This window comes from Salvelinus fontinalis, unplaced genomic scaffold, assembly GCF_029448725.1.
Source record: "Salvelinus fontinalis isolate EN_2023a unplaced genomic scaffold, ASM2944872v1 scaffold_0307, whole genome shotgun sequence".
Lineage (NCBI taxonomy): Eukaryota > Metazoa > Chordata > Actinopteri > Salmoniformes > Salmonidae > Salvelinus > Salvelinus fontinalis.
In genome coordinates this window covers 91,500-115,002 of record NW_026600516.1, presented here as the reverse complement: position 1 = coordinate 115,002, position 23,503 = coordinate 91,500, and the positions used below count along the sequence as shown (strand labels likewise).

Sequence of the window (23,503 nt, the reverse complement as noted above, 5' to 3'; positions counted from 1 at the left end):
TACAAAGTAGGATAAAAATGGATTTAATTGTTTAAAAACATATCTCCAATCTACACAGAATACTCTGTAATGTCAAAGTGGAAGAAAAAGGTGAATTATTTCTAAAGGGAAAATACATCAATCTAGTTGTTGCAAAAGTATTCAGCTCTCTGAGTTAATACATGTTAGAAACACCTTTGGCAGTTGTAACGGGTGTCGTAATCCTCCTCCTCAAACGAGGAGAGGAGAGAAGGATCGAAAGACCAAAATGCAGCGGGTTGTGAATACATAATGAATTTTAATAAACAAGACGAAACTAAACGCACAAAGAACACTTGATACTTTACAAAACAACAAAACGAAGTAAACAGACCTTGACACGGACTTACATACAACGTGAAGAACGCACGAACAGGAACAGACTACAAATACCTAACGACAATGAAACAGTCCCGTATGGTGCGCACATACACTGACACGGAAGACAATCACCCACAAACAAACAGTGAGAACACCCTACCTTAATATGACTCTCAATTAGAGGAAAACGCAAAACACCTGCATCTAATTAAGAGCCATACCAGGCAACCCAAAACCAACATAGAAACAGAAAACATAGACTGCCCACCCAAAACTCACGCCCTGACCATCACACACATACAAAACAACAGAAAACAGGTCAGGAACGTGACAGCAGTGATTTCAGCTGTGAGTCTTCTTGGGTAAGTCTCTAAGAGCTTTACACACCTGGGTTGTGCAATATTAGACCATTATTCCTTTCAGAATTCTTCAAGCTCTGTCAAGATGTTGGATTGTCAAACAGATTTAAATCAAAACTGTAACTAGGCCACTCAGGAACATTCACTGTCTTCTTTGTAAGAAACTCCAGTGTAGAGCTGACCAGTGTAGAGTGTGGTGTAAAGCAGGTTTTCCTCTAGGATTTTGCCTGTGCTTAGCTCCACCCCTTTTCATTTTATCCTGAAAAACACCCTAGTATTTGCCTATGACAAGCATACCCATACCATGATGCAGCCACCACCATGGTTGAAAATAAGAAGGCAGTTACTCAGTGATGTGGTGTGTTGGATTTGCCCCAAACATAAGGCTTTGCATTTAGGCCAAAAAGTGTATTCCTTTTCAGTAATGTTTTGCAGTATTACTTCAGTGACTTGTTGCATACATGCATGTTTTGGAACATTTGTATTCTATATACTTGTATTCTTCTTTTCACACATTTAAGTCATCATTGTGGAGTCACTACAATGTTGTTGATCCATCCTCAGTTTTCTCTTATCACTGTCACAGAACTCTGTAACTGTTTTAAAATCACCAATGGCCTCATGGTAACATCGCTGAGCAGGTTCCTTCCTGTCCTGCAGCTCAGTTCAGAAGGACGACTGTATCTTTGATGTGTCTGGGTGGTTTAATACATCATCCACAGTATCATTATGAACTTGATGCTTAAAGAGATATTCAATGTCTGATTTGTTATTGTTACCCATCTACCAATCACTGGCCTTCTTCATGAGGCTTTCTCAAAGCTCCCTGGTATTTGTAGTTGAGTCTTGACTGAGGGACAATACAGATGCTGTATGAATGCGGGTCATAGGAGGGGTTAGTCATTCAACCGCTGTTATTTCACACAGAGTGAGTCCATGTAACTTATAAGGCATATTAGGCCTTATAAACAAAGGGGCTGAATAATTATGCAGGGACTAGATTTGAGTTTTGACATTTTTTATATTATTATTTTTTTAACTCTATTTTTTTCTTCCACTTTGACATTACAGAGTTATTTCAGTAGGTTATTGACCAAAAATTACATTTTACTTCCAAGTTGTAAGATAATAAAATGTGAAGTAATCAAAGGGGTATGAAAACTGTATCAAGGTACTGTGTCAAGGTACTGTGTCAAGGTACTGTGTCAAGGTACTGTGTCAAAGTACTGTATCAAGGTACTGTATCAAGGTACTGTGTCATGGTACTGTATTAAGGTACTGTATCAAGGTAATGTGTCAAGGTACTGTATCAAGGTACTGTATCAAGGTACTGTGTCAAGGTACTGTATCAAGGTACTGTGTCAAGGTACTGTGTCAAGGTACTGTATCAAGGTACTGTATTAAGGTACTGTATCAAGGTACTGTGTCAAGGTACTGTGTCAAGGTACTGTATCAAGGTACTGTATTAAGGTACTGTGTCAAGGTACTGTATCAAGGTAATGTATCAAGGTACTGTATCAAGGTACTGTGTCAAGGTAATGTGTCAAGATACTGTATCAAGGTACTGTGTCAAGGTACTGTGTCAAGGTACTGTGTCAAGGTACTGTATCAAGGTACTGTGTCAAGGTACTGTATCAAGGTACTGTATTAAGGTACTGTGTCAAGGTACTGTATCAAGGTACTGTGTCAAGGTACTGTATCAAGGTACTGTATTAAGGTACTGTGTCAAGGTACTGTATCAAGGTACTGTGTCAAGGTACTGTATCAAGGTACTGTATTAAGGTACTGTATTAAGGTACTGTATCAAGGACCTGTATCAAGGTACTGTATCAAGGTACTGTATTAAGGTACTGTGTCAAGGTACTGTATCAAGGTACTGTATCAAGGTACTGTATCAAGGTACTGTATTAAGGTACTGTATCAAGGTACTGTATCAAGGTACTGTGTCAAGGTACTGTGTCAATGTACTGTGTCAAGGTACTGTATCAAGGTACTGTATCAAGGTACTGTATCAGGGTACTGTAACAAGGTACTGTATCAAGGTACTGTATCAAGGTACTGTGTCAAGGTACTGTGTCAAGGTACTGTATCAGGGTACTGTATCAGGGTACTGTATCAGGGTACTGTATCATGGTAGTGTATTAATGTACTGTATCAGGGTACTGTATCAAGGTACTGTATCAGGGTACTGTGTCAAGGTACTGTGTCAAGGTACTGTGTCAACGTACTGTGTTAAGGTACTGTATCAAGGTACTGTATTAAGGTACTGTATCAGGGTACTGATCAAGGTACTGTGTCAAGGTACTGTATCAGGGTACTGTAACAAGGTACTGTATCAAGGTACTGTATCAAGGTACTGTGTCAAGGTACTGTATTAAGGTACTGTATCAGGGTACTGTATCAAGGTACTGTGTCAAGGTACTGTATCAGGGTACTGTATCAGGGTACTGTATCATGGTAGTGTATTAAGGTACTGTATCAGGGTACTGTATCAAGGTACTGTATCAGGGTACTGTATCAGGGTACTGTATCAAGGTACTGTATCAAGGTACTGTATCAGGGTACTGTATCAGGGTACTGTGTCAAGGTACTGTGTCAAGGTACTGTGTCAAGGTACTGTGTTAAGGTACTGTATCAAGGTACTGTATCAAGGTACTGTGTCAAGGTACTGTATCAAGAGTGCAGATCTAGGATCAGATCCCCCCCCTGTCCATGTCATCCTATCAGACCACCCCTGACCCCACCTCGTGCATGTCATCTTATCAGATTCCCCCTGACCCCATCCCGTCCATGTCATCTTATCAGATTCCCCCTGACCCCATCCCGTCCATGTCATCTTATCAGACCCCCCCCCCCCCGACCCCACATGTCATCTTATCAGACCCCCCCTGACCCCACCCAGTACATGTCATCTTATTAGATCCCCCCTGACCCCATCCCGTCCATGTCATCTTATCAGATCCCCCCTGACCCCACCCAGTACATGTCATCTTATTAGATCCCCCCCGACCCCATCCCGTCCATGTCATCTTATCAGATCCCCCCTGACCCCACCCAGTACATGTCATCTTATTAGATCCCCCCCGACCCCATCCCGTCCATGTCATCTTATCAGACCCCCCCTGACCCCACCCAGTACATGTCATCTTATTAGATCCCCCCTGACCCCATCCCGTCCATGTCATCTTATCAGACCCCCCCCCCCCGACCCCACATGTCATCTTATCAGACCCCCCCTGACCCCACCCAGTACATGTCATCTTATTAGATCCCCCCTGACCCCACCCCGTCCATGTCATCTTATCAGATCCCCCCCTGACCCCATCCCGTCCATGTCATCTTATCAGATCCCCCCCTGACCCCATCCCGTCCATGTCATCTTATCAGATCCCCCCTGACCCCACCCCGTCCATGTCATCTTATCAGATCCCCCCCTGACCCCATCCCGTCCATGTCATCTTATCAGATCCCCCCCTGACCCCATCCTGTCCATGTCATCTTATCAGATCCCCCCTGACCCCATCCCGTCCATGTCATCTTATCAGATCCCCTCTGACCCCACCCCGTCCATGTCATCTTATCAGATCCCCCCCTGACCCCATCCCGTCCATGTCATCTTATCAGATCCCCCCCTGACCCCATCCCGTCCATGTCATCTTATCAGATCCCCCCCTGACCCCATCCCGTCCATGTCATCTTATCAGATCCCCCCCTGACCCCATCCCGTCCATGTCATCTTATCAGACCCCCTCTGACCCCACATGTCATCTTCTCAGACCCCTCTGACCCCATCTCGTCCATGCCATCTTATTCATTATGATCTAAAAGGCTATTATAAATCACTCCTATTCAGAGCTGCTTGGTACATATATATATTTTACCTTTATTTAACTAGACAAGTCAGTTAACAACAAATTCTTGTTTACAATGATGGCCCAACGGGGAGAACAGCTCTGGGATTTGATCCAGCAACCCTTCGATAACTGGCCCGATGCACTAACCACTAGGCTACCTGTCGACCCAAAAATACATACGGTCCCTGAAAGGATTGAATAGGAAAGCAATATGGTGAAAACTCCTGGCCTATCAGAGGGCAGAGTTGACCTACCATCATATAGTTATCTATCCCATTCTATCAGATCTACACAAGTTGACTAGACTAGCTGGTGCTACTACCACCATAATGTTATCTATCCCACTCTATCAGATCTACACAAGTTGACTAGACTAGCTGGTGCTACTACCACCATAATGTTATCCCATTCTATCAGATCTACACAAGTTGACTAGACTAGCTGGTGCTACTAACACCATAATGTTATCTATCCCATTCTATCAGATCTACACAAGTTGACTAGACTAGCTGGTGCTGCTACCACCATAATGTTATCTATCCCATTCTATCAGATCTACACAAGTTGACTAGACTAGCTGGTGCTACTACCACCATAATGTTATCTATCCCATTCTATCAGATCTACACAAGTTGACTAGACTGGCTGGTGCTGCTACCACCATAATGTTATCTATCCCATTCTATCAGATCTACACAAGTTGACTAGACTAGCTGGTGCTACTACCACCATAATGTTATCTATCCCATTCTATCAGATCTACACAAGTTGACTAGACTAGCTGGTGCTGCTACCACCATAATGTTATCCCATTCTATCAGATCTACACAAGTTGACTAGACTAGCTGGTGCTGCTACTGGAATACATCAAACAAGTGGAAAGACTAGAGTGATCCAGGAGGGGTTTGGGAAACACTGGACTAGAGTCTCGGGATCACAGGACGTTGGTGGCACACATGGTTTCCATGGTTTCCAGTTGTTTGATGCCATTCCATTTGCTCCGTTCCAGACATTATTATGAGTCGTTCTCCCCTCAGCAAGTTCCAATGCTAGGGATTGATTCAGGAATGGGCCAACAGCCAACTGTTCTCTCACCACAGCTCAACAGCTCCACCAGGTGGAAAGACTGGAGAACTGCTACCTCTTAAAACTTTCCCCAAACCAAAAGCATCTTGGTGCTTTACAGACAGCCCTGTTGAGGTTTAGAGGGTATTAAATGAAACTGTCATCTTGATAACAGTAACTATTTCACAGACTTTAGCTTGACCCGGTGTTAATGAGCTCTTTGTAATAAACACACACACGAGGCCTGAAGGCACAACCCACATTGAGTTTACAGTAACAATGGAGAGAGGTGGAAGGTCCTCAACCAACAGTAACAATGGAGAGAGGTGGAAGGTCCTCAACCAACAGTAACAATGGAGAGAGGTGGAAGGTCCTCAACCAACAGTAACAATGGAGAGAGGTGGAAGGTCCTCAACCAACAGTAACAATGGAGAGAAGTGGAAGGTCCTCAACCAACAGTAACAATGGAGAGAAGTGGAAGGTCCTCAACCAACAGTAAAAATGGAGAGAGGTGGAAGGTCCTCAACCAACAGTAACAATGGAGAGAAGTGGATGGTCCTCAACCAACAGTAACAATGGAGAGAGGTGGAAGGTCCTCAACCAACAGTAACAATGGAGAGAGGAGGAAGGTCCTCAACCAACAGTAACAATGGAGAGAGGTGGAAGGTCCTCAACCAACAGTAACAATGGAGCCATAAGAAAGGAGCATCATAAACTACTACTCAGACTGTCATGGTCATTCTGAAGACTTTCATTGTGTTTTTCTACAGTGGAACTTAAACAGCACTATTTCAATACACCAATCAGTCTTCCTGCTTTGGTAAAACAACCTAGGAAGTGTTCAGTACATTAACTAAATACATGTCATGAATGTCACTTGTCTTTAACAAGTTTAGCCAGTTTTCCTAAAATCCTCTATGGTCAATTAGTCCTCTGTTGTTCTGCCTTTTGTAAATATGTGTTTAACCTGCCTTACAATAAATATAGACATGTTTATTTCTATGTTTACAACCTGTTAAATAGACAATCATTAGACAATGAGCATCATCATACAGAGTTATTTATTGACATCATCAAATCACAGCTTACACACACAGAACTCAGGTTTGGGGAAATGATCAGCCCTAAAACAATGCAAGTCTATGTGTATACAACATACACAGTACAATGAAATCACACTGTAGTGCATCAATTAATTACTTAGAATCAAAACAAGTATTTCTGTGCCCTTGAAAGTTACACTGGGCTGTAGGTTGGGATGGAGATCAGGGGAGTAGTGCAGGAGGGACCCCATCCTTCATATGCTGGGGGTCCCAAGGCTCACTCCAGACTCTGGGCCCCTGCCATCCTTCATATGCTGGGGGTTCCCAAGGCTCACTCAAGACTCTGGGCCCCTGCCATCCTTCATATGCTGGGGGTCCCAAGGCTCACTCCAGACTCTGGGCCCCTGGGGGCCAAAGAGAATCAGACTGTTAGAGAGGAAACACACCAGAACGACGGCCGAGTGCTTCTGACCAGAATATCGGCCACAAATATTTGTTAATTTCCCGACTATTCTACATTTAGGTCCAAAGCCTATACAATATATTAGCTCATAAACTATGTAAGTCATTACTAAAATAAAATATTTACAGGTGATTGGCCCGATGGTGAGGGGTTTGAGGCGGATGGACTTGGACACAGAGCGGGATCTCCTCCTGGAACACACCTGTAGAGAGAGAAACCAAACAGTCAGAGAGACTAACCACTAAGTCAGAGAGACCAACCACTAACTCAGAGAGACCAAACACTAAGTCAGAGAGACCAAACACTAAGTCAGAGAGACCAAACACTAAGTCAGAGAGACCAAACACTAAGTCAGAGAGACCAAGTCAGAGAGACCAAACACTAAGTCAGAGAGACCAAACACTAAGTCAGACTGACCAAACACAAAGAAACCTGAAAGCCCAAGTAGAGAGTTAATGAGTCTGAGAAGAACATCAGGACTCACTGGAGTGCAGGAGGAGCTCCTCTGGTCACACAGGCTGAGGCTGCAGTGCAGGAAGATGTAACGGTAGTCCACCTGCAACGCAGCAGAGAAGCGAGCCCTGAGGGACGAGCCGCTTTCCTCCACTGTCACCTGGGTACGATTTGTAGGACACCTGGGAGAAGAGCCAAGAAACAGCAAAGGGTTCAAGGCTACACAGACCGTACACAGCAACAAACATACCATACTTCACACACAAAACAAACACACATAGACATGCAAACAGCTGATGAATAGAGTCATGGACCTGTCCTGAATCATGTAGGTCTGTGGGAGATTATCAGGGCTGGGTGATTCCGTGGTGTAGCAGTCTTCCAGAACAACGACAAAACGTTCTGCCTCGGACTCCTCTACGGACACGCCCACGTACAGGGAGGAACCCGCAATCAGGGTGACTGGCTGACCAGCTGGGTAAGGCTGTGTGTAGTTGGTGTCGCGGTACAGAGACATGGAGGCCTTGGCCTTGGCACCGACTCTGACAACTTTATGATCCGTTCTGTGAAGAGGTACAAAGGTACAAAGAGGTGAAGCTACAAATCAAATCAAACTTTATGAACATTAAAATAACAGTTGAATGTTCATAATGATGACACTGTTAGAAAAAACAGTTCCAAAGGGTTCTTTGGCTGTCCCCATAGGAGAACCCTTTTTGGTTCCAGGTTGAACCTGTTTTGGTTCTAGGTAGAACCCTCTGTGGAGAGCATTCTACATGGAACTCAAAATAATTATATCTGGATCCAAAAGTTTTCTGCCTGGAACCAAAAGGGGTTCTTCAAAGGGTTCTCATATAGGGACAGCCGGAGAATCTTTTTAGGTTCTAAATGGCACATTTTTTCTAATAGTGTAGTTTGAAACAAAGACAACAGAATAAACAGAATGGACTTTCTGCATATTTTCTCACAGTGGGAGAGGTCTGATGGCCACATCCAGACTGCTCTCTGTCTCCAGAGGATAGACACAGGAGAAGGGAAAGCCGAAGGGTCGGGAGTCGTTCCTCCCATCTACTGGATAAACTAATAAGCTGTTGGAGTAGACAGCATGGGTGGCGTTTGTCTGGGAAAAGAGGGGGGGGGGGGGGGGGGTTAAGAAATATGTCATATTCATGCATATTAGGCCTGCTTGCATTAGTGATGTGTAGACTACCATGAAATCACAGTGATTTGTTTGACAATTTTCCACCGTTAACACTAATGTCATATCCGTCTTCAGCCCTGTTTATTTACTTAACCTTTATTTAAAGCAGGGAGTCCTATTGAGACCAAGGTCTCATGACAAGACCAGCAGCTACTACACATTAAATGTTAGAGACACACATACTTAAATCAAGGCTGGAGCATAGAAAACACAAAAATACAAAAACACAATTGAAAAAACAAGCAGAGGTTCCTCCACCAACAATCTGAACTGTCTGAAAGGCACCATTGCATCCCGTGTAGCTCAGTTGTAAATCAGAACTTGTCCTCAACTAGCCTACCTGGTTAAATAAAGGTGAAATAAAAACATTTAATAAATTAAAAAAGTAAGATGCAAACCAACTAAAGTGTATGTTTAGTAATAATTCATAAAACTTCTCCAGGGAAAATATTGGGGATGGGACAGCAATATAGAACCTTCTTGAACATAAAGTGAAAATATTTCTCACCTCCAGAGTGTTCCCACAGCGTCCCTCCCTGCGCTCCACCTGGTACCACACCGTGCCGTTACGATCCTCGTGGGCGGAGCAGCGGTGGTCGGCCAGGTGAGCAGAGGAAGCATCCAGACCAGCAGCCTCCAGGTAAACATTTGGAAGGCCCACCTTCAGGAGGCTCCGCCCACACACCAGCTCTGGAGCTAAGTTAACAACTCAGAAGGTTATTTAAGCAATAAGGTGTGAACTGGTACATGTGTGAGACTGAGATCCCTGAGATCCCTCAGCCGTGGTATATTGGCCATATACCACAAACCCCCAAGCTGCCTTATCAACCAATCATCATTCAGGGCTGGGACCCTGAATGTTGATTGGCTGAAAGCCGTGGTATGTGAGACCATATACCACGGGTATGAGAAAACATGTATTTTTACTGTTCTAATTCCGTTGGTAATCAGTTTATAATAGCAGTAAGGCACCTTGGGGGTTTGTGATATATGGCCAATATACCACGCCTCCTCTGCCCTTATTGGTTAAAAGATACGCATCTTAAAGATGCATAATTTCACCCCTAAATCTCTGCGTTTCATAGTGTTTGAAAAAATACAGATGTGACAATGCAGTTTATACACTCACCTTTCCTCTCACATCTCCAGTTGGTCTCATTGTCGCTCACGCAGGCATCAAACACTCCACATGTAGAACACACCGTGGTGTTGACATCTGGAAGAGACAGAGGTAGTGTTAAATGGCTTTGTTATGTCTAGTTACTTGAACATTCTTTGTGTCTCTAAGAATCAGGGATAATCCCTTTACGATAGCAATATACCTGCACAGTAGGCCATGTTGCATGTTGTTGTAGGGACCAACTTGTAGACATAGTAGTTTCCATAGCAGGCTTTGACATGGATGGGATTTTGCCTCCTGTAGCAGCAGTCATAGTAATAGTGTCCACAGACGCTCCTCTGAACCACCCCGTCTAACAGCTGGGGATGCGCTAATGGAAGCCACAAGGGGATCTCCGTCCCACACATGTACTTTTCCACACACCTCTCTGGCATCTGAACACTGGTGTTTCCCAGGAACAGGCGATACCAGCCCTGCCAGTTGACAGACGAGTCACAGTGGTAGCCGTTAGCTGGACCGTAGTTGGTGGTGGAACGCCAGTCGTCATTCAGTACAGAGTAGTGCAGGCAGGGGTCTGCACAGAGGGATGTTCCACCAACACTGATACAGTCCTCTCCCACTGGACACCGTCTCCCCCCGCACTGAAACTGCACTGAACGGGAGTCAGAACCAGGACTGGAGTGGAGGTCGTCTTCAGGAGGCACCAGGCAGTTGAAGGATCCGGGGGTGTTCTCACAGACCTGAGGAGGGCTGCAGGGTTGGTCTGGGAGGGAACACTCGTCAACGTCCACACAGCCCAGCTCCGAGGACCAGCCGTAACCTTGACGACAGCAGGAGCCTTTAGCGCAGAATTCAAGGTCGTAGCATGTGATGCCGTCGCCAACAAAGCCATCTTGACAGGTGCAAGTGACAGACCCGGTTTGGAAAGCATCTCCCCTCTCACGTTCCACAGGTGAGTCTAGGCAGGTGGCTTGGTCATGACACGCCTCACAACTGGTAACAACCGTACCTGAGAAAACAATTCCCCCATAAAGCTTATGACAAGACACTACATTAAATTTAATCAATAAGGCCCGAGGAGGTGTGATATATTGGCCGTTATAAACTGTGTAGTTTGGGTCCTGGATGCTGATTGGTTGAAAGCTGTGGATTATCAGACATTATAAACTGGTTGGTTAGAGCCCTGAATGCTGATTGGCTGACAGCCGTGGTATATCAGACCGTATATCACAGGTATGAAAAAACATTTATAATTACTGCTCTAAATACGTTGGCAAACAGTTTATAATAGCAATAAGGCACCTTGAAGATTTGTGTTATATGGCCAATATACCACAGGCTAAGAACAGCCCTTAGCCGTGGTATATTGGCCGTATACCACACCCCCTCGTGCCTTATTGCTTAAATATACCACAAGTATGATGTAAAATTACTTGTTTACTGTTCTAATTACGTTGGTAACCAGTTTATAATAGCAATAATGCACATCGGGGGTTTGTGGTATATGGCCAATATGTCACTGCTAAGGGCTGTATCCAGGCACACCCCTTCACATCGTGCCTAAGAACAACAACACATAAAACCTCACATAATTCTGCTAAAAAACTATTACAATTTATCTCATCCAGTAGTACAGTTGAAGTCATTAGTTTACATACACCTCAGCCAAATACATTTAAAATCAGTTTTTCACAATTCCTGACATTTAATCTTAGTAAAGAATTCCCTGTCTTAGGTCAGTTAGGATCGCCACTTTATTTTAAGAATGTGAAATTGTCACGAACGTCGTCTTGGAAATTACCGGACCAAGGTGCAGCGTGGTGAGCGTACATTTTACTTTATTATAAATGACGCCAACAAAACAAGAATCAACAAAAACGAACGTGAAGCTTACTAGGGCTATACTGGCCACTAACAAAGACAACTACCCACAACTAAGGTGGAAAAACAGGCTGCCAAAGTATGATTCCCAATCAGAGACAACGATAGACAGCTGTCCCTGATTGAGAACCATACCCCGCCAAAACATAGAAACAGAAAACATAGAATGCCCACCCCACATCACACCCTGACCTAACCAAATAGAGAAATAAAACGGCTCTCTAAGGTCAGGGCGTGACAGAAATGTCAGAATAATAGTAGAGAGAATGATTTATTTCAGCTTTTATTTCTTTCATCACATTCCCAGTGGGTCAGAAGTTTACATACATTCAATTAGTATTTGGTAGCATTGCCTTTAAATTGTTTAACTTGGGTCAAACGTTTTGGGTAGCCTTCCACAATAAGTTGGGTGAATTTTGGCCCATTCCTCCTGACAGAGCTGGTGTAACTGAGTCAGGTTTGTAGGCCTCCTTGCTCGCACACACTTTTTCAGTTCTGCCCACAAATTTTCTATAGGATTGAGGTCAGGGCTTGTGATGGCCACTCCAATACCTTGACTTTGTTGTCCTGAAGCCATTTTGCCACAACTTTGGAAGTATGCTTGGGGTCATTGTTTATTTGGAAGACCCATTTGCGACCAAGCTTTAACTTCCTGACTGATGTCTTGAGATGTTGCTTCAATATATCCACATAATTTCCTCCCTCATGATGCCATCTATTTTGTGAAGTGCACCAATCCCTCCTGCAGCAAAGCACCCTCACAACATGATGCTGCCACACCCGTGCGTCACAGTTGGGATGGTGTTCTTCGGCTTGCAAGCCTCCCCCTTTATCCTCCAAACATAACGATGGTCATTATGGCCAAACAGTTCTTTTTTTGTTTCATCAGACCAGAGGACATTTCTCCAAAAAGTACAATCTTTGTCTCCATGTGCAGTTGCAAACCGTAGTCTGGCTTTTCTATGGCTGTTTTGGAGCAGTGGCTTCTTCCTTGCTGAGCGGTATTTAAGGTTATGTCGATATAGGACTCGTTTTACTGTGGATATAGATACTTTTGTACCAGTTTCCTCCAGCATCTTCACAAGGTCCTTTGCTGTTGTTCTGGGAATGATTTGCACTTTTCTCACCAAAGTACGTTCATCTCTAGGAGACAGAACGCATCTCCTACCTGAGCGGTATGACGGCTCCGTGGTCCCATGGTGCTTATACTTGCGTACTATTGTTTGTACAGATGAACGTGGTACCTTCAGTCGTTTGGAAATTGCTCCCAATGATGAACCAGACTTGTGGAGGTCTACAAATTTTTTTCTGAGGTCATGGCTGATTTCTTTTGATTTTCCCATGATGTCAAGCAAAGAGGCACTGAGTTTGAAGGTAGGCCTTGAAATACATCCACAGGTACACCTCCAATTGACTCAAATTATGTCAATTAGCCTTTCAGAAGCTTCTAAAGCCATGACATAATTTCCTGGAATTTTCCAAGCTGTTTAAAGGCACAGTCAATTTAGTGTATGTAAACTTCTGACCCACTGGAATTGTAATACAGTGAATTATAAGTGAAATAATCTGTCTGTAAACAATTGTTGGAAAAATGACTTGTGTCATGCACAAAGTAGATGTCCTAACCGACTTGCCAAAACTGTAGTCTGTTAACAAGAAATTTGTGGGGTGGTTGAAAAATGAGTTTTAATGACTCCAACATAAGTGTATGTAAACTTCCGACTTCAACTGTATATAGTATTTTTAAGTGAGCACTGATGCCGTCTTGTGATACGTAGTGGTCACTAAATTGTCATGATCAGGGATTTCAAGTTTGTATCTGTCCATTTCTACCCAGCTGATCATAGCGAAAAATAAAATACTTCTGCATTTGGTGGTGTGTACACATTAATTCTCATTGGAAGTAGGCTCAGGATAACTGGGCAGCTGATATTCAGAGATTAAATAGACAAATTGATTAGTCACAGGAATCAGGACTAATAAATTCAATGCAACTGGTTGTTTTACAAACTGTAGGCCTACCATATGGATGGGCATTCCTAAAATTCCATTCTGGCTGACACTGTAGGACAGGGGTCGGAAACCTATGGCTCCCGAGCCAGGTGTGGCTCTTTTGATGATTGCATCCCCAATTTTCGTGGTATCCAATCGCTATTAATTACTATCTTGTCTCATCGCTACAACTCCCGTACGGGCTCAGGAGAGACGAAGGTCGAAAGCCATGCGTCCTCCGAAGCACAACCCAACCAAGCCGCACTGCTTCTTAACACAGCACGCCTCCAACCCGGAAGCCAGCCGCACCAATGTGTCGGAGGAAACACCGTGCACCCGCCCCCCTCGGTTAGTGCGCACTGCACCTGGCCCACCACAGGAGTCGCTGGAGCACGATGAGACAAGGATATCCCTACCGGCCAAACCCTCCCTAACCCAGACAACGCTAAGCCAATTGTGCATCACCCCACGCGGCCGGCTGCGACAGAGCCTGGGCGCGAACCCAGAGACTGTGGTGGCGCAGCTAGCACTGCGATGCAGTGCTCTAGACCACTGCGCCACCCGGGAGGCCTATTCTCACTTGTTTTAATCCATCCATCGATTTTTCACTGCTCATGTCCTGTTCAGGGCTGCAGGAGCAATTGTCCATTATTTTAATTAAATGATACTGGCCTACGTTGGCCGTTGCTAGGTAAAACAGGTAAACGACTCCTTTTGAATCAGTCTGCTCGGTCATTAGCTCAAAGCTAACCCTTCGACGAAGAAGATGGCGAAAAGAAAAAAAGATGACGAGTATCGTACATTTCAGGATGAATGGACCGAAGAATTCGCCTTTGTGGAGAGAGCAGGTTCTGCGGTGTGTCTAATTTGCAATGACAAAATTACATCGATGTAACGGTCGAATGTAAATCGGCACTTCGACAAATTCAGAGGCTTATTATACTGACATTTAGTTGAATTCACTTTTAAAATATATTATATGGCTCTCACTGAAATAAATTTCCAAATTATTTGATTTCATGGCTCTCTTAGTCAAAAAGGTTCCCGACCCCTGCTGTAGGCTATAGCCCAGTAATCACAGACCGATGCTGACATCTTTTGGACGTCTTTATTTGGTTCTGTCTGGACCAGCCTTGAGTTCCACATCCGTGGACATTGATTTTTGGTCCGGTCGTCTGTTTTGTTCAGATTTGGTCTGGTATGGACCGGCCTTGGTCCAAACATAAACGTCTATAAATGACGTCTTTTCAACTTTAATTAAGAACCAAAAATGAACAAGATTTAAATGTTCGGAAAATACGTTTCTTCAACGTCCAGAAAATACATATTTTCAACCTCCAGAAAATACATATTTTCTACTTTCATTCAGAACCGAAAATGTACCTGATTTCAACGTCCAGAAAAAACGTTGTTTTCAATGTCTGGAAAATATGAATTTTTAACTTCTGGAAAATAAGTATTTTAAACTCCCGGAAAATACGTATTTTCACCTTTCATTCAGAATCTAAAATGAACCTAACTTCAACATCTGTAAAATAAGTACTTAGGCGTCTTTTCAACATTGTTTTGCTTACTGGGACTATTTTAGTTTTGCAGTGTATAGGAGGGTAGCAATTTATTTATCTTGCTTAGGGTGGCAGGTCCTGGCTGAAGCTAACATAAATTAACTACCCTAGTACTTTGTTTGTAATATCCAAACCATAACGCAAAATATGCTAATTTCAAAGCTGATTGCCACCAGCAACTTTATTAATTCGCTTAAAAGGTCCCTCCGCCACGTCTCTCTCCATCAGCCAAATATGATCAATTGCCTCAGCAAAGTCAGTGCCCTCTTGCTGAGAAGGGTCTATTTGCAGACCATGTTTACTACATGCGGAACCCACTACATGTCGCGCCCATTACTTGTCACTTACTACATGTCGCGCCCACTGCTATTGAGGTTGCTAGCTAGGACATCGGGACACAGTGTCCTTTGCCCCCGCCTGCCGAGCACTGCTTTCCTGTAGTTATTTTAACGTCAAAGTGGGAGTAATCCCTACCCAGTAGTCCCATTCAAGAGTTTGGTTGGTTACACTAGCTAGCTACTTCCCTCGTCGTAACGTTAACAGAACTGCAGGAAAGCAGTGCCCGGCAGGCGGGGGCGAAGTACACTGTGTACCGGTGTCCCCAAGCTAGCTAACAACCTCTTTCTTCTTTGGTGGGGTTTCTCGGTGGTTGGGATCCAATGTCGGTGCATTTTTGTTTTGTTCAGTACAACTGGTTTTCACAGCATTGCAACCACCTTTGAAAAAAGGTGTGGATAATATGAAGTATTATATTTGTAATATTGTATTATTTACACCAGCATTTATTTTGAAAGTTTACACAAATACTGGTATTTTGAAAGTAGGCTATATTTAAATAAATACACGTTTAATAAAATACAAATATAGGTTATTGGAATAAATCAATAGAATCTGCGAAACAAAATTGGTATCTTGTGCTGGACAATGGGTTTAATACAGAGTGCTGGTGAATGCTTACTCCACCCACTCCATTCACTGCAATGCAATAGAGTAGACTGAATATGAAATACTTTGTTCTCCACCCTCTCCATAGCCCCAATGCAATACACTGTAATAGACTGTACATGGGATACATATTGACTTGTAGAGAGAGAACTTGTCTACCTGTCTCCGCTAAAGTGGGGTGGGAAATACTCAGTAGGGTCTCTACTTACCAAATATATGCACTTTTGTAGGAGGACTGTGTTGTACATATTCTATACCCCCTCCAAGCATCAGATCGTGCGACACAGTCCCTGTTCAAAACGTACCATATTTAGTACGAATACCGTGCTGAGTTAATAAATAATAATACTGAGGTAAAGGACGGAGAGGAATATATATATATATATAAAGGAAGGAGAGGAATATATATATATATAAAGGAAGGAGAGGAATATATATATATATAAAGGAAGGAGAGGAATATATATATATATATAAAGGAAGGAGAGGAATATATATATATAAAGGAAGGAGAGGAATATATATATATATAAAGGAAGGAGAGGAATATATATATATATAAAGGAAGGAGAGGAATATATATATATATAAAGGAAGGAGAGGAATATATATATATATATATAAAGGAAGGAGAGGAATATATATATATATATAAAGGAAGGAGAGGAATATATATATATATATATATATATAAAGGAAGCCTACAGAATATTGCTTGCCGCTCCCCAGTGCTTTATTCTTGCACACAAAGCTTTCATCACCCATAACCTGCACTGGGGAGCAACAATATTCTGAGTGAAGCTCTCATTCCGTTACCTAAACGGGAATAAGCCAATCAACCCTTTACCTGAGTTGTCTGCAGTAACATGCTTAAAGAACAGGAGCATCATCAGAACACCCGATGACATCATTCTGTTCAGCTTCTCTTCAGATCAGACACACGACTGAAAAATAAAGAATAAAAAAATAATATATCTATTGTTTGGTACAATTATAGCCAAAGGGAGCACTTCCGACAGAAAAATGCTTCTTTAATCATAAAACGAACGTGTTTCGGCCTAATAGTCTTCATCAGGGTCAAAACATGATAAAGGCTAACGAGCGAAACAAACAAGTTTTAGTTTTATAATTGAAGAAGCGTTTACAAATTACTAATTATCCACTTCCAGAGTTCCTGAATTCCCCCTTCACTTCAGTTGTGGCAAAATCAAATAATAAAATGTGAAGTATTTTCATGCAGAATGAATAAGCTATAGTTGAAACTAATGAAAAAGACATCGCTCACTTACCAATCAGCATATGATGGATTTGACCATTGAGCTAGAGAATATATCCACTCGTTTTTCAGGGGAGGAGGGGGTGGTGGGGCGCATCATGTGACTACAGTAAAGGGATATTGTTTTTAACGGAGTTACTAATTAATCGTTACTAATGAACTATTAGAAATATAATCTATGCCAGTTAGCCTTGTGCCAATGTGCCCATGGTGATGACACTGAAACATTGAACAACTGAATAAAGTGTATTGTTTAAAGCAGTGTTTCCCAATACCAAAAGGGGGTGGGGAGGTGGATACATTTTGTCCTAGCACCGAACACATTTGATTCAACTAATCAAATCACCATCAATCAAATTTGATCTGAATCAGGTATGTTAGCACATTGGAAAAATGTGTCCCCGTTTGGGTCCCCAGGACCAGGATTGGGAAACACTGCTTTAAAGGGACATTTCACTCATAAATGAAAGACTTTCAGACCTCAAAAGTAGACTAATGTCAAGATGAAACCCACAACATCGGTTGGGCAGATCATGCCATATGCCTCAATCCAAAGGGTTTTCTTCGGTGCTTATCTTTCCCATTCACTTTGGGTTGAGGCATACAGCTGAATCTACATCTTGACATTAGTTACCTTTGGAAGTCTGAAAACTGAAAATGTCTGACAGACTTTTAGTTGAAAGTGTAATGCCCCTTTATTTACTGTATGGAGCTGAACTAATGAGCTCATCACTCAGAGATTGTGTTATGTTGGTCTGTCATTGATAATAAGTCATGATAATAGGTCATACTGGTCGGAGCCAGAAGGGCCCATTGGGCAGGAGCCTATCGGTCGTTATTATGTGGGCAAGTGGTAAAGTCAGAAGCCCCGCCTATTTTAAAAATGTTTCTTCTTATAATCTGATTTTCAACCTAACCTTAACCACACTGCTTACTTTATGCCTAACCATAACATTAAATGAAGACCAAAAAGCCCATTTTGATTTCCTCTTTCTGTAGTCCAGGTGTTTCCCAATCCTGGTCCTAGGGATCCAAAGAGAGGCACGTTTTTGGTTTCGCCCCTGTACTAACACACCTGATTGAAATCGAATGCTTGATGATGATGATGATGTTGATTAGTGGAATGAAGTTGTGAGTGCTACGGTAAACACAACAATGTATACCCCTTTTGGTCCCCAGGACCAGGATTGAGAAACAATGAGTGGTGTGAGGCAGCTTGATGTACCAGTACACCCCCTGGACAGGACACTGGTCTATCTCCTGTTTCTGTAGGGTGAGGCAGCTTGATGTACCAGTACGACCCCTGGACAGGACACTAGTGTATCTCCTGTTTCTGTAGGGTGAGGCAGCTTGATGTACCAGTACGACCCCTGGACAGGACACTGGTCTATCTCCTGTTTCTGTAGGGTGAGGCAGCTTGATGTACCAGTACGACCCCTGGACAGGACACTGGTCTATCTCCTGTTTCTGTAGGGTGAGGCAGCTTGATGTACCAGTACGACCCCTGGACAGGACACTGGTCTATCTCCTGTTTCTGTAGGGTGAGGCAGCTTGATGTACCAGTACGACCCCTGGACAGGACACTGGTCTATCTCCTGTTTCTGTAGGGTGAGGCAGCTTGATGTAGCAGTACACCCCCTGGACAGGACACTAGTGTATCTCCTGTTTCTGTAGGGTGAGGCAGCTTGATGTACCAGTACGACCCCTGAAAAGATGCTGTCACCGATAACAAGTTACATTTTATTGGAGAACTCAATATCTTCGCACGATAAGCTTCTGAGTTGTGCTCACAATCCATTTACACACAAACACACACACACACACACACACACACACACACACACACACACACACACACACACACACACACACACACACACACACACACACACACACACACACACACACACACACACACACACACACACACACACACACACACACACACACACACACACACACACACGTGTTATAGAGCAGCTATCTTTTGATGTATGTTGTTGTGTGTTGAATTGGATTGAATCCCAGCCCCAGTACAAGGGCCTGAAGGCACCACCCACATTGAGTTTACTGTAACAATGGAGAAAGGTGGAAGGTCCTCAACCAACAGTAACAATGGAGAGAGGTGGAAGGTCCTCAACCAACAGTAACAATGGAGAGAGGTGGAAGGTCCTCAACCAACAGTAACAATGGAGAGAAATGGAAGGTCCTCAACCAACAGTAACAATGGAGAGAGGAGGAAGGTCCTCAACCAACAGTAACAATGGAGAGAAGTGGAAGGTCCTCAACCAACAGTAACAATGGAGAGAGGTGGAAGGTCCTCAACCAACAGTAACAATGGAGAGAAGTGGAAGGTCCTCAACCAACAGTAACAATGGAGAGAGGTGGAAGGTCCTCAACCAACAGTAACAATGGAGAGAGGTGGAAGGTCCTCAACCAACAGTAACAATGGAGAGAGGAGGAAGGTCCTCAACCAACAGTAACAATGGAGAGAAGTGGAAGGTCCTCAACCAACAGTAACAATGGAGAGAAGTGGAAGGTCCTCAACCAACAGTAACAATGAAGAGAGGTGGAAGGTCCTCAACCAACAGTAACAATGGAGAGAAGTGGAAGGTCCTCAACCAACAGTAACAATGGAGAGAGGTGGAAGGTCCTCAACCAACAGTAACAATGGAGAGAGGTGGAAGGTCCTCAACCAACAGTAACAATGGAGAGAGGTGGAAGGTCCTCAACCAACAGTAACAATGAAGAGAGGTGGAAGGTCCTCAACCAACAGTAACAATGGAGAGAGGTGGAAGGTCCTCAACCAACAGTAACAATGGAGCCATAAGAAAGGAGCATCATAAACTACTACTCAGACTGTCATGGTCATTCTGAAGTCTTTCATTGTGTTCTTCTACAGTGGAACTTTAAACAGCACTAGTTCACTACACCAATCAGTCTTCCTGCTTTGGTAAAACAACCTAGGAAGTGTTCAGGACATTAACTAAATACATATCATGAATGTCAGTTGTCTTTAACAAGTTTAGCCAGTTTTCATAAATCCTCTATGGTCAATTAGTCCTCTGTTGTTCTGCCTTTTGTAAATATGTGTTTAACCTGCCTTACAATAAATATAGACATGTTTATTTCTATGTTTACAACCTGTTAAATAGACAATCATTAGACAATGAGCATCATCATACAGAGTTATTTATTGACATCATCAAATCACAGCATACACACACATCAACTCAGGTTTGATTGGAACTTACACACTCAGAACTCAGGTTTGGTAGGAACTTACACACACAGCAACTCAGGTTTGGTTGTAACTTACACAATGATTTGAGGAAATGATCAATCATAAAACAATGCAAGTCTATGTGTATACAACATACACAGTACAATGAAATCACACTGTAGTGCATCAATTCATTACTTAGAATCTAAACGTGTATTTCTGTGCCCTTGAAAGTTACACTGGGCTGTAGGTTGGGATGGAGATCAGGGGAGTAGTGCAGGAGGGACCCCATCCTTCATATGCTGGGGGTCCCAAGGCTCACTCCAGACTCTGGGCCCCTGCCATCCTTCATATGCTGGGGGTCCCAAGGCTCACTCCAGAGTCTGGGCCCCTGCCATCCCTCATATGCTGGGGGTCCCAAGGCTCACTCCAGACTCTGGGCCCCTGGGGGCCAAAGAGAATCTGACTGTTAGAGAGGAAACACACCATAACGACAGATCCTCTGACCAGGCCATCATTTTCCTGATCATTTCCCAAAGAATCTACATGTTGAATCTGTGAAACAGCCACCGTTCTCTGGCTCCCAGCAGGTGGTCGCTACAACACAGCTTGGCGACAGCAGTCAGCTACTTATTGCCTAAAGCCTTGGTGGTATATTACCTTATGAACTAAACTGGAATTAAATACTCACAGCTGATTGGCCCGATGGCTATGGGCTTGAGGAGGACAGTATCAGACACAGAGCGAGATTTCCTTCCAGAGCACACCTGTAGAGAGATAGAGACAAACCACTACGTCAGAGAGACCAACCACTACGTCAGAGAGACCAAACACTACGTCAGAGAGACCAAGCACTACGTCAGAGAGACCAACCACTACGTCAGAGAGACCAAACACTACGTCAAAGAGACCAAGCACTACGTCAGAGAGACCAACCACTACGTCAGAGAGACCAACCACTAAGTCAGAGAGACCAACCACTACGTCAGAGAGACCAACCACTACGTCAGAGAGACCAACCACTACGTCAGAGAGACCAAGCACTACGTCAGAGAGACCAAGCACTGCGTCAGAGACCAACCACTACGTCAGAGAGACCAAACACTACGTCAGAGAGACCAAGCACTACGTCAGAGAGACCAACCACTACGTCAGAGAGACCAAACACTACGTCAGAGAGATCAAGCACTACGTCAGAGAGACCAACCACTACGTCAGAGAGACCAACCACTACGCCAGAGAGACCAACCACTACGTCAGAGAGACCAACCACTACGTCAGAGAGACCAAGCACTACGTCAGAGAGACCAACCACTACGTCAGAGAGACCAACCACTACGCCAGAGAGACCAACCACTACGTCAGAGAGACCAACCACTACGTCAGAGAGACCAACCACTACGTCAGAGAGACCAAGCACTACGTCAGAGAGACCAAGCACTACGTCAGAGAGACCAACCACTACGTCAGAGAGACCAACCACTACGTCAGAGAGACCAACCACTACGTCAGAGAGACCAACCACTACGTCAGAGAGACCAAGCACTACGTCAGAGAGACCAAGCACTACGCCAGAGAGACCAAGCACTACGTCAGAGAGATCAACCACTGCGTCAGAGAGACAAAGCACTACGTCAGAGAGACCAAGCACTACGTCAGAGAGACCAACCACTACGTCAGAGAGACCAAGCACTACTTCAGAGAGACCAACCACTACGTCAGAGAGACCAAACACTACGTCAGAGAGACCAAGCACTACGTCAGAGAGACCAACCACTACGTCAGAGAGACCAACCACTACGCCAGAGAGACCAACCACTACGTCAGAGAGACCAACCACTACGTCAGAGAGACCAAGCACTACGTCAGAGAGACCAACCACTACGTCAGAGAGACCAACCACTACGCCAGAGAGACCAACCACTACGTCAGAGAGACCAAGCACTACGTCAGAGAGACCAACCACTACGTCAGAGAGACCAAGCACTACGTCAGAGAGACCAACCACTACGTCAGAGAGACCAAGCACTACGTCAGAGAGACCAACCACTACGTCAGAGAGACCAACCACTACGTCAGAGAGACCAAGCACTACGTCAGAGAGACCAACCACTACGTCAGAGAGACCAACCACTACGTCAGAGAGACCAAGCACTACGTCAGAGAGACCAAGCACTACGTCAGAGAGACCAAGCACTACGTCAGAGAGACCAACCACTACGTCAGAGAGACCAACCACTACGTCAGAGAGACCAAGCACTACGTCAGAGAGACCAACCACTACGTCAGAGAGACCAAGCACTACGTCAGAGAGACCAACCACTACGTCAGAGAGACCAACCACTACGTCAGAGAGACCAAGCACTACGTCAGAGAGACCAAGCACTACGTCAGAGAGATCAACCACTGCGTCAGAGAGACAAAGCACTACGTCAGAGAGACCAAGCACTACGTCAGAGAGACCAACCACTACGTCAGAGAGACCAAGCACTACTTCAGAGAGACCAACCACTACGTCAGAGAGACCAAGCACTACGTCAGAGAGACCAACCACTACGTCAGAGAGACCAAGCACTACGTCAGAGAGACCAAGCACTACGTCTGAAAGACCAAGCACTACGTCAGAGAGACCAAGCACTACGTCAGAGAGACCAAGCACTACGTCAGAGAGACCAACCACTACGTCAGAGAGACCAACCACTACGTCAGAGAGACCAAGCACTG

The 23,503-nt window shown here is 44.1% G+C and overlaps 1 protein-coding gene across 1 annotated transcript; it reads right to left on the bottom strand.

The window, feature by feature from the left end:
• Positions 1 to 6,659: 6,659 nt before the first annotated feature.
• LOC129845445 (uromodulin-like) lies at positions 6,660 to 17,219 on the bottom strand. Its single transcript, XM_055913384.1, has 9 exons — positions 17,128 to 17,219; positions 10,100 to 10,906; positions 9,907 to 9,993; positions 9,286 to 9,473; positions 8,545 to 8,696; positions 7,891 to 8,139; positions 7,608 to 7,758; positions 7,250 to 7,325; positions 6,660 to 7,064 (listed from the first exon to the last, which is right to left on the bottom strand). Exons 1-9 carry the CDS (start codon positions 17,189 to 17,191, stop codon positions 7,045 to 7,047), a joined length of 1,794 nt encoding a protein of 597 aa, XP_055769359.1. The 5' UTR covers positions 17,192 to 17,219; the 3' UTR covers positions 6,660 to 7,044.
• Positions 17,220 to 23,503: the final 6,284 nt, after the last annotated feature.